This window comes from Cercospora beticola, chromosome 9 (genome assembly GCF_033473495.1).
Source record: "Cercospora beticola chromosome 9, complete sequence".
NCBI classification, from domain to species: Eukaryota; Fungi; Ascomycota; class Dothideomycetes; order Mycosphaerellales; family Mycosphaerellaceae; genus Cercospora; species Cercospora beticola.
The window spans coordinates 1,986,897-1,999,111 of NC_088943.1; the positions used below are offsets into that span (position 1 = coordinate 1,986,897).

At 34.1% G+C, this 12,215-nt stretch overlaps 1 protein-coding gene across 1 annotated transcript; it reads right to left on the reverse strand.

Annotated features, from left to right (window-relative positions):
* Positions 1–235: 235 nt before the first annotated feature.
* RHO25_012984 (uncharacterized protein) lies at positions 236–1,090 on the reverse strand (the record flags this gene model as incomplete). The annotated part of the gene is made up of 2 exons (XM_023604261.2): positions 236–524; positions 582–1,090. 2 exons carry the CDS (start codon positions 1,088–1,090, stop codon positions 236–238), a joined length of 798 nt encoding a protein of 265 aa, XP_023450184.1.
* Positions 1,091–12,215: the final 11,125 nt, after the last annotated feature.

Sequence of the window (12,215 nt, forward strand, 5' to 3'; positions counted from 1 at the left end):
GTATCTTCAAAGTGATACAGAGTCCCAATCTGACGAACTCTGGACTGCACTGGCGATTTGCAAAGAGTGCATCTTCATACATTGCACTCTTTCATGCTTCCTTAAAGCGGTTGAAGCAACATGCATACTTGGCGGAGGGGAGATGAATTCACCGGCATGGCACACTGGGAAGCAGCAGGTGAGTGTTCCTAGCTGGAATGGTACCACCGTGTGCTGAGTCGATCCTGCGAACAAGCTATGGGTTTGCAGCAATTGAAGCCATTTTCGGGAGCCATGGCTCGTAGATTTCCGGCCTCACGTCGGAGCATGAGGTAGAATCTAGCAGCAGTCGCAAACTGGATCGTGTCGTGTCGGTTGCGATCTCGCAACTAGAGCCATGTGCTCGAAGTCCATCGCGGAAGTTGCTCCCTTGCTCATCAGAGACGGGAAATAGAGAGTCGTAAGAAGAAGGACATTCCACCGGGTTTTCCGCAGCCCGGGACGTGGAGTCGAGTGTCTTATTAGTTCGACGCTTCGTGGGTTCTCTACGTTGATATAATATCAGCAACACAGGAAACATGATCGAATTTTGCGACACTCACATTTTGCACTCCCTCCGGCCCTTTTTGCACTGCAGACAGGCATTTGGACCTGGCTCGCACTTGATCTTCTTCTTCCGACAGGCGACACACGCCACAAGTAGCCTCTTGCGGGGATATTTTCTTTGAGAGAGGTTCAAAGCATCCAGAAAGATGTGCGCGGGCAACGGGTAGCCGTCCTTGTATATGTGGTAGGAACCTCGACGCAAGCCGTAGACGGTAACCTTACAAGTCGGTTGACTGGCGACCGGAACGTGCAGGCCACCTACAGAAGACAGCGTCTCTACTTTGTCGGGATTGATAAGAAGCTTGGATGCGAAGAGGTCGTTGAGACTAGGAAGCCGTGGCCGCTGATTGGAACCCTCATGTAGCCGAGATTCACTCGCTCGAGGTAACTGTGAGTAGGAAGTGCTCTCACTTTCGGTGCCCGGTTGCGTAGCGGGGCCATAGTAAGATGTCTGACACCGCTTGTAGCTAAGCGTGCTTGGGGTCGGAAGTAGTCGCAACGACATTGGCGGAGCTCTTAGAGATTGTTCGAGCCGAGCAACGGAAGCCGGCAACGCAGGTTTATGTATCCAGCTCTACGAGCGTGCATATATCGCGAAGCACTCAACAAAGGATACAGGACTTGGGACTGGTCACCTGTAAGCCAGGTGTCCTGCTTCAGTAACTTCCCTATCTGGATCCTTTCGACACATGCACCACGCAGCCCTCATCGAATGGTATAGAAATTCGCGACTGGTCACCTGCAATTCGAGTGTCCCACTCCAGTAACTTCCATATCTGACTGGTCCCGCACCGGAGATGCAGGTAGCTCAGCTCAGAACCTATGGTACGACTAGAGCGCCTCCACAATTGGGTTGCGGTAGAAGTGCGCCCCACGTGACCCACAGACCCGCGTGAACCTACAGTTTTAGCCGGAATCGAGGGCATAATATCTCGCCGACTATAAGAGCTATAAACCTGAAATTTGATATATAGCCTCTCTATACTATATCTACGTACTTTAGGTCTTAATATATATAAATACACGACTATATAGATTAATATCTAGTAATAAAGTTTTTAAGCTAATTTCTAAGAATTAGATAATAGTATACTTAAACAAGCTATATTTAATACTTTAATAGCTTATATAGAGGGTTTATAGACTATTTGCTCTACTTATATAGTATATATACCGTAATATAACTTATATTCTCTATAAATAGTATTTCTAAAGTATAACTATTATTTATTTTTAAAACTTAAGCTCTCTAAGTACTAGACTAGCTACAGAGTAAATACTCCTATATATAGATTATTAGAAGACTAAAACACCTATTTAGACTTATTTTATAAGATAGTACTAAGTTATATAACTAGTATATTAGAAAATAAGAAATACTTAAAATTATTAGTAGGCTACTATTTATAGTTAAATATTTATATTTTATAAGCGTATATAAAACTAGACTTACTATATTTTATCTCTATAAACTAATATAATAATATAGTAAAGAGCTAAGTATATATTTATAATATTTTTATAAAATTTATTATTATTAGAAACTTTTCTATATTTTTCTATTAGTTATATTTATTATACTATTATTAGTTTCTCTAAAGTACTAAGTAGTCTAAAAGAAAGTAAATAAGTAATAAGTAAATTATACTCTAAGCTATTAAACGTAGAAATAATAAATTTATAAAAATTAGAATTAGTTTTATTACTTCTTTATATTAATAGCCTACTAAAAATATATCTTAATTAGTATTACTATATATACTAATATAGTATATCTACTAGATTTAACGATCTATTAGTTTATTTATTACTAAAAAGACTATATAATCTATAGTTTTACTATTTTTTGTTAGAAAGTATAGTCTAGTTAGATATTCTAAGAGACACTTTAGAGATTAGGGTTAGGTAATATAGCTTATATAATACTAGGTTATATAACCTAGCTAATGCCTATCTTAGGAGTAAAATATAACCTATAACTAACTAATATAATTAACTCGGTTAGTTCCTACTTATTATCTCTACTTCTACTATATTATACCTATCCGACGAATGCCTACGACGATATAAATTAACAAGTTATAAGCCTAGGTTTATAGAGAGGCTCTAAGTAGAAAGAGTTAGCCTTCTTATCCTTAAAGTAATATATATTACCTCTTATAGGACTTATAGTATTAACTAAATAGAGAAGTAGGAAAAGAGTATAAGAGAAACTAGAGGCATATCCTATCTATACTACTTTAAAGCTTTAGAAGATCCTAGTTATAAGCTAGAAGTCTCTAAAGAGTAAGTAAAGTAGAGAAAAGCCTAGTAAGGTATACTCTACTTTAAAAGAAAGGTATACTAAAGGAGTATAAAGAAGAAAGGATTAGCTTTAGACTATAGTACCTAAGTAGATAAGACTAGGCCTAAGTACTAAGTACTACTAATACTTTAGAACTAGCTAGTAGTACTTTTCTAAGAAAGTAGATCTTTTAGAAGTTCTCTACCTAAGAACCTAACTAACTCCTATAAAAAAGAAGAGTTCTTAGATACTTTAGCTAAGAGAGAAGAGTCTTAGTAACTAGAAAAGGCAGAAATCTAGAAGCTACTAATTAGATTAAAAGAGCTTATATTTCTAGAGTTTAGATTTATTTATTTAATTTTGTAGAAATAGATTTAATAAGTAAATTAGATAGAAGGAGAATACTAATCCTAATAAGAGAGAACTAGAGACTATAGTTTAAGCTATAGGAGAATATACTTAGAGGAAAAGAAATCTTCTAGATAATCTTAGACTTAAAAGGATTATTAGTACCTACTCTAGCTAAATCTAAAGCATCTAAAGCTTTATTAAGTAAAAGGAAAGGTACTATATTTTTAGAGTTTAGCCTAAAATAGTAGAAGGATAATATAAAGGCAATCTATATCCTAATAGAAAGTCTTTATATAGATAACTAAGATAAGATAATAGATAAAATAAGAGTATATAGATAGATAGATAGATAAATCTTATACGCTAGTCTACCTCTTTTAACTAGAGTAAGCAGCACGCCCTATATTTTTCGTAGGTAGAAAAGCCCTCGTACTAGCACTCCGGTATAAAAACCTCCTTATATCCTTATATTTTATAGTAAGCTCTATATAGCCTGCCGCTTCCGCAGTTCTCTATTCTCCTTAGGACAATTTGTATTATCTTAATAGTTTAGTTCCTTTATAATATAGTTCTCCTTAGTTGTTTCTTATATTATTAGTACTTAGGAGCCCGATCCTCTTGCCTACTAGCCTAGGGACTTAAGCCTATATATATAGTCTTAGTCCCTACGCTAGTATCTGTATTAATCTTATATCTAACTCTTTCTTACTAGTCTATAGTAGGAGCCCTCTCTAATATTAAGATCCTACCCTAAACTTTCTGCCTTACTTAGTATCTAAGTTACGTAACCTATATTTATAGAAATTATATTAAGCAGCAGCACTCTAAACTAGCCCTTCCGTTATAGGTAGCCTTAAGTGTAGAATAAGAGTTACTTTTGTTAGATACTCTGCCTTTAGAGTTAGTTATAAGGTATCTAGGAGGGCTAGACTTTAGATAAACATCTCTGTTCCTATAGTTCTGCTAGTTGTTATATAATTCTGCTATAGGACCTAGCAAGCAAATAGGCCCTATAGACGGGGTTCCTAATCCCTTAGAATAAGTAGTTAAACCTAGCAGTACTAGAGGTATATACTAGTATATAGAGGTATATCCTCCTTTCTCTCTAGGGTACTTCCTAAGAGGTTTCTAGGCCTCTTATTTAGCTTGTTGTCCTGCCTTCTACCTAGACTAGGACGTTTTCCTTATAGTTTTGGCTATTTTGTCTTATACTCCTCTCTGCTCTTTCTACTTTACTTTAAAGCTTTGATTATAGTATACTCCTTCCTCCTCTTTAGCTTATTTTAGTGCTAGGTTACTACTCTAGCTCCTAAGCCTAGGATAGAATTTACTATCTAGAGATTCTAGTCTAGTCTCTTAGTACTAGGTCTTATATTAGTTCTAGCCGCGCTAGCTCTAGTTTGTAGTATTCGTTAGAGTTCGCCCGGTATACGCTTCTATAGATTTCTAGACTTTCTTCTTTTTTGTCGCTTTCTTCCTACCTCTATAGGTGTCTAGCCGCCCTGCACTTTGCTAGTATAGCCGAAGCTATCTGTTTCTACCTACGACCGCGTAGAGGTATATAATAGGACTTCGTAGGTAATAAGAGTATATAATATCTAGATAAAGCTATATAGGAAATATAGCAAAGTCTAATAGGTATATATAATAGCTATTATCTAAGAATTTATAACCTTTAAAATAGAACTAGAGGATATAATTAGAAAATTATAGATCTACCTTAGTAATCTTAGAAGGAGGATTATAGAGATTAACTAGAAGGAGTTATACTATAAGACTTCTAATATAAGGATTAAGTATCTACTCTTTATACTCCTAGCTAAGTATAAGAGTATAAAGTAGACTATCTAAGCTTAGAAGAACTTAGACTCTAAAGAAATCCTCTAACTTCTTAAAGTAGAGGAGTTAATATAGTATAAGTACTAATTATAAGAAATAGTAATATTTACTAAGAGAAGAGGGATCTAAAGTATAAAGCTAAAATACTACCTTTATAAAAAGGAGTATTTTAGAAGTATTACTAAGTATCTATACTTTAATAAAGCTAAGAGAACTATTAACTTAAGATAGACTAGTAGAGTAGAGAAAAGAAGAATACTACTTAGAGAGAGTATATTTAGAAGGAGATCTTTACTAGATAGAGAAGTATTAAAAGAAATAGTAAAGAAACTTAACTTAAAAGTCTAATCTCTTAAGAAGAGACAAACCTTAAGGAAGTTTTCTAAGAAGGTATATACTATCTAAGAAGATATAGAGCCTTCTATAGTATCTAAAGTATCTTAATCTCTATTAGAGGATAATAATATTAATAAAGTTATATACTTAACTATAGAAGTAAAAGGCAAGTATATACTATTAAAATAGCTACTTAACTCCTATACTTTATTATATATAACTAACTAAGAATTACTTTTTAGAGAACTAAAACCTCTTTAGAGGAAAAAGTAGATTAAGGTTAGGAGTAGCTATCTAATAGCTATATATATAGAGAATATAGTAATAAGTAGGAAAAGAGGAAAATAGATTATTCTTAAGAATATTCTCTTTATATCTAGTCTAGGAGTAAATCTTGTTTCTTAGAGCTAATTTAGCTAGTAGTATAGTATTTAACTACTAAAATTTATACTTGTTTTATTATCTAGGAAACTAGTTATCTAGATAAAACTATTAGAAGGAGTACTATTTATTAAAGAGATTAATAATATATTATAGGAGCTTATAATATTATACTTTAATTAAAAATAAGAGAATAAAGCCTATACCTTTAAAGCCTAAGAAAAGACCTAAGAATAGTAGAAGCTTTAGTATAGGAGACTTATATATTTTAGAGAGAGTCTTCTTAGAAACCTATATAAAGTATCTAACTTAAAAGCTTAGATTCCTATTCTAAAGGAATACTAACCTTATAGAGTATATTCCTTAGTAAAGATAAAGAAATATAGAGAGAAAGAAACTAAAAGAAAACTCTAAAAGTTGTCTCTAGTTTCTATTAATATCTATAGTCCTTTATCTATTTTAAGATTAGGATATAAATAGTAGCTTAAGATTATTAATAACTTCTTAAGAAAGAAATAGACTTTCCTAATAAAGTCTAGAGAAGATATACTAAGTATCCTTAGAGACTAGAAAGTAAAAGCTAAGCTATAATTAGGAAATCTCCTCTAGATTATAAGGAGTAATAGAGCAAGAGAGCTTCTTACTATACTAAAGTAATAGAAGAAGGAATATAGAATTTCCTTCTATATAACTAAAGTATATAACTCTATCTAGAATAGAGTAGTTAAAAAGTTAATCTAAACCTCTAAAGACTATATAAAAGCAATACTAGAAGATGCCTATATACCTATTAAATTCTAGCTAGAAGCCTTAGTAGCCTATATAGTTATTAGAAATTCCCTTTCTAATAGCCTAGAAATTAATAGATTTAAAGTATTACCTAAGGAAGCCTTTTTAGGTATTTAACTCTTAGTATTATACTTTAGAGTTTAGAGTTACAAAGTAGTAGTCTATATAGATCCTAAGTCCTAGCTAGTAGAGATAAGATTAAATAAACTAATAAATAAAAGCAAAGATACTATATTTATTAAGTATATTTCTAATACTACTAAAATATAGCTCTTCTAGGAGCCTAATATAAAAGCTATTAAAGCCTATAATACTACTACTTAGTTTAAGTATAAGAAAGGAGGAGATATAGAGCTAAATATTCCTAAGCTTAATTAAGTAAGTAGTATACCTATTAGAAACCTAGTTAGTAGACCTCTAAAGAAGCTAATAGTAGTTATATCTTCTATAGCTACTATACCTATAGCTATAGTAACTAAATATATAGGTCCTAGCTAAATACTCTTTATATAGTTACTACTTCTACTAAAGGATAAGGAGGAGTACTAGAGGATAGAGAATCTAGAAGAAGAAAACTCTAGGGAACTATAACTCTAGTAGGAGAAAAGTAGAACTACTAAACTACCTAAGCTAAGCTAGGAAGTTAATAGATAAGCTAGTCCTAGTACTAGTAGGAGACTATATTCTAAAGTAAAAGGATTAAATATTATATAGTAGGACCTATAAGGAAATAGGAATTAGAAAAGGAACTAAAACTAAACCTATAGCTAAAAAAGAAGGAGATCTATTTTAAATAAAGGACTAGGCCTAGAGCTAAAAGCTTATAGTATAGTAATAAGATAAGTACTTTAGAAAAGATAGAGAGAATATAGATAGGAGGAGGAGCCTAGTACTAAGTATTATAAGGCATTCCTAAGCTAAGTCTAAAGCTAAGAATAGAAGTAGATTTAGGAAGCTCTATTAGAGGTTTAGAAGTCTATATTTATAGCAATTACTCCTTAAGTCTCTATATAGAGACAAGAAGTGCCTATTCTAAAGTCCTATAAAGAGGCAATTTAGGATCCTAAATAGAGATATATATAGAAGGATATAGTCTAAAAGGAACTAACTATATTAAGAAGTAATAATACCTAGATAAAAGTTATTCTATCTAAAGGAGCAAATCTTATTATATCTAAGTAGGTATTTAATATAAAGAGATTAATTAGTAGAGCTATTAAGAAGTTTAAAGTAAGACTAGTTATAAGAAGTTTCTCTTAGAAGTTTAGAGTTAATTTCTAAGAGACCTTTATACTAATAGTTAGGTATAATACCTTAAAAGTATTTATAGCTATAGTTTATAAGAAGGATCTAGAACTCTACTAAGTAGATATAAATAATATATTTACTAAAAGCAAACTTTAAGAAGAAATCTTTATAATTCTACTACTAGGAGTTAAGATTCTACCTAATATAGTCCTATAAATCCTAAGAAGCTTATATAGACTAAAGTAAGTAGTAAGAGACTAGAACAAACTCTATATCTTAAAGTTAAAATAGATTAGGTTTATATAATTAGAAGTAGACCTATACCTTCTTATCTACTAGGAAAGGAATATTCTAATCCTAACCTATATAGATAATATTCTAATTATAGTACTAAAGCTAGAAGATATACTTTAGTTTAAGGAATAGCTAGACAAAGTATTTAAAATTAAAGATCTTAGAGAACTAGAGAAAATCCTTAGGATAAGGTTAATAAAAGATAGATAAGCTAGAACTTTAAAGCTTAATTATAAATACTTTATCTAGGAGAACCTTATAAAGCTAAGAATAACTAAGGAGATAGCTAACCTAACTCTCTTACTAATAGATAGTTATAATAGCCTAAAACTAATAAGCTAGTATAATAAGAAAGAGAATAAGATAGAGTACTAAAGCTAAACTAGTACCTAGATATAGCCTATAGTTATAATAAGACTAGATATTGCTTTCTCTCTTAGAAAGTTAAGCTTATATATCTTAGATCTAACTAAGGTATATATAAGCTCTAAAGAAACTAGCAAGATATCTAAAGTTATCCTAAGACTTAGAACTAATATTTAGGAGAAATAGAGGAAGCCTAATAGAATATTTAGACTCTAACTATATAATAGACAAAGCAGATAGAGTCTTAATCCTTAGGAGTATCTTCTTCCTTTATAGAGCTCTAGTTTCTTAGATAAGTAGGAAGCAAAAGTCTATTATAATATTAATAATAGAAGCTAAGTATATAGCTATAAATATATATATAAAGCAATCTTAGTTCCTAGTAGTACTCTTAAAGGAAATAGACTATATAGAGTTAGTAGAAGAATATCTATTCTAACTAACTATAAAAGCATATCCTAATATAGTAAGAGAACTAAGGCTAGTATAAATTATAGGAGACAATTAGGCAGCTTTAACTCTTATTAAGGATATATATACCTATAAGAGATCTAAATATATTAATATTATATATAACTATATTAGATATCTCTAGTAGTAGAGGAAGGTTATAGTAGAATATATTCTAATAAAAGAGATAGTTACTAATAGCCTAACTAAACTAAAGAATAGGCTATAGTTTTAGGAGTTTATAAGACAACTCTAGCTTATATAGGGAAAGGCAAAAGATTTATACTCTAACTATAGATTAAACTCTAGACCTTAGGATAATTAACAAAAGATATATACTATAGTATTAGAGATATTATAGGACATATAAAACTAAGCCTAGGAGTTATACTATAGGAGAAGTAGCTTGCTATATATAATAAGTAATTAGGATCTAGGAATCTATATATAGTCTAAAAGAGAAGAGCCTAGAGGAGAAACAAAAGGTATATACTCTAGTAATAACGTTACTATAGGACATACGATACTAGGCTAAGGAGTTAAACTAAGATAGATTAGGTATATAGCTCTAACTATATAACTATAGTACCTAATAACTTATTATAATTTAAGGATAGATTTAAATATAGGAATATAGGTAGAAGACTATCTAGCCTAAGTAGGAGTATTTATAAGGAGTAGAATATAGCAATATATTAAGCGCCTCTAGACTCCCTATCTAGAGATATTAAGAATAATTCTTACCTCGTTAGTTTGTATACGTTCTATATACTCTTATTCTGCGCTAAGTATAAGCGGTACTAGCCGTTATACCTTAACGCCTAATAAGCTACGCCTCTCGAGCTATATACCTCTAGCTCTTATAACTATCTCCTCTCTCTAATAGAGCTGCCTTAGCTCGTAGAGGAGACTATATAATTCCGTCGTCTTAGTATAGTATATAGTGCGTTCGTACTACTTCTTACGTACGTAAATGTTAAGTCGAGCCTTAGTTTATAGCTAGTTACTATATAGCAACTCTCTATAGTAATAGGCTTATTAACGGTACGTACTATCGGCGCTCGCGCTATAAGGCGCCGGCGTACTATAAATTCGTCGTATACTCTTCGCGTGTTTTCTCTATTAACTATCTATATTTAGTAAGCTTTCCGTATCCGACTCGTACTATATACTTAACTATCTAGTACTACTCTCGTATACGACCTATAAGCAATATACCTCTAAGAAGAGCTGCCGCCGCTCCTACCGCCCCGGCCGCTAACCGTCTCTCTCGTATAGTAGAAGACCTACCGAAGGCAGAGGACGATAACTACTAGCGCTACCTCCTATACCTCGTAGACCGTAAGTCGCGCGGTTCGTATACGTATCGTATGCTTCGAGTCTACTAACTTCTTATACCTAGCCGTCGAGCCGCGCTATAATAGCGACATAAAGCTCGGCTAGTAGCTAAACTATATTCGCTATAGTAGGTCTAACTATAAGTATATCTATATTACCTATCCCGACCTTATAAAGTAGGCGTAGCGCGCGCGCTACTACCGCCGCCTACTACGTACGAGTACGCGCGCCGCACGCCTCTAGTAGCTCCGCTAACGCCTCGATAACGTAGGCGAGGCTATCGCTGCTACCCTTAAGCGCCTATAGAGCAACTCGGGCAAGTCCGCCGGTATCTTCTCTACGCCGAAGAAAGCTAGCGAGGCGCTAGCTACTAGTATGCCCTCCGCTAACGAGCTCGCGGCGACGAGTATAGGCCTCGCTATCTAGCGCGGTATATTCGAGCTAGAGTACGAGGTATATCTTATGTCCTACTAGTCGCTTACTTATACCGTATAGTACTAATTCGTATAATAGAAGCTCTGCCTACTTAGCGCCTCTAGCGAGGCTCTAGACCTTACTATCGCCTCCGCCTACCCCGGCTAGTCTATTTAGGACGAAGGAGAGCTCTCTAAGCTCGAGGTAGATAATAAGAAGGAGAGTAAGGAGGAGGATAATAATATAGACTTAGGCGTAGGCGGCGAGTAGCCTATAGGCTTCGCGCTCTTCTTCTGCTAGGCTCTTACGGTACTCTTACGTCTCGCCGGCTCTAGGCTATATACTTCTATTACGTATAGTATACGCTATACCTACGGATGCTATAAATAAATACTTTCTCTCCTCTCGTAACGTCTTAGTTTTCCAAATTCTCGTATCTTAGCGGTTCTCGTATCTTAGCGATACTTAGCGTTTAGAATTCTTAGAATTTTCTACTATTCTACTAACTACTAGTATTACTATTTCTTCCGCGGTTTCGCCTTACGTACGGGCTACTTAGTTTCGCGTTACGCCTCGAATATATTAAGTGCCTCGTAATCCCCGATATATTCTACCGGCTCCTAGGTATTATATTCCTCTAGCTACCTACGCTATCGAACTAGGTACTTCCTTACGCCTTTCTCTACGTAGCTTTCTAGTATCCTCTCGACCTCCTATTCGCTTTGCTCGTCTACGAGTAGTAGGCTAGTATCCTACGTATCGCCGCCTCGCTAGAGTTCTAAGAGGGATACGTAGAAGATATTATAAATCCGCGAGCCGGTTAGTAGAGCTAGGCGGTACGCCTACTTTCCGACTACGTTAATAACTTTAAATAGTCTAGCGAATTTGTCCGCTAGCTTCTTCGATAGTACCTTTAACCGGAGGTTCTTTATAAATAATAGAACTAAGTCGCTAACCTTAAATTCTATCGGCTAGTACTTCTAATTAAAGTACTTAGCCTAAGATTCGCTTACTTATTACTAGCGCTTAGTTAGCTCTTCGTAGTTCTACTTTAGCCTCTCTATAGTATCCTTTGCTACCGGTACCTCTCCCTAAAGAAGCGCGTTCTAAGCTTCGCCTACGTCCCTCTTGCGCGTTTCTATAGAAAGGTCTAGATTAAACCCGTATACTACTCGAAACGGCGATATCTTAAGCGTAGTATTCGTGCTATTATTATACGCGAATTCCGCTAACGATAGGATAGACGCCTAGTCGTCCTATCGCTCGCTATAATAGATACGTAGGTACTACTTAAGCGTCTAGTTTACGCGCTCGGTTTAACCGTTAGTCTACGAGTAGAATATAGTACTTAGCCTACGTTTAATATATATCTCGTAGTAGAAGTCTAACTAGAACTAGCTAGTAAAGACTAAGCCTCTATCGCTTATAATACTAGCTAGTACGCTATATAGTCGTATTACCTCGTTAATTAGGATATCTATAAGCTCTACGCTAGTATAGCGCTTTATCGTTCGGACGAAAGTTACTATCTTCGAGTAAC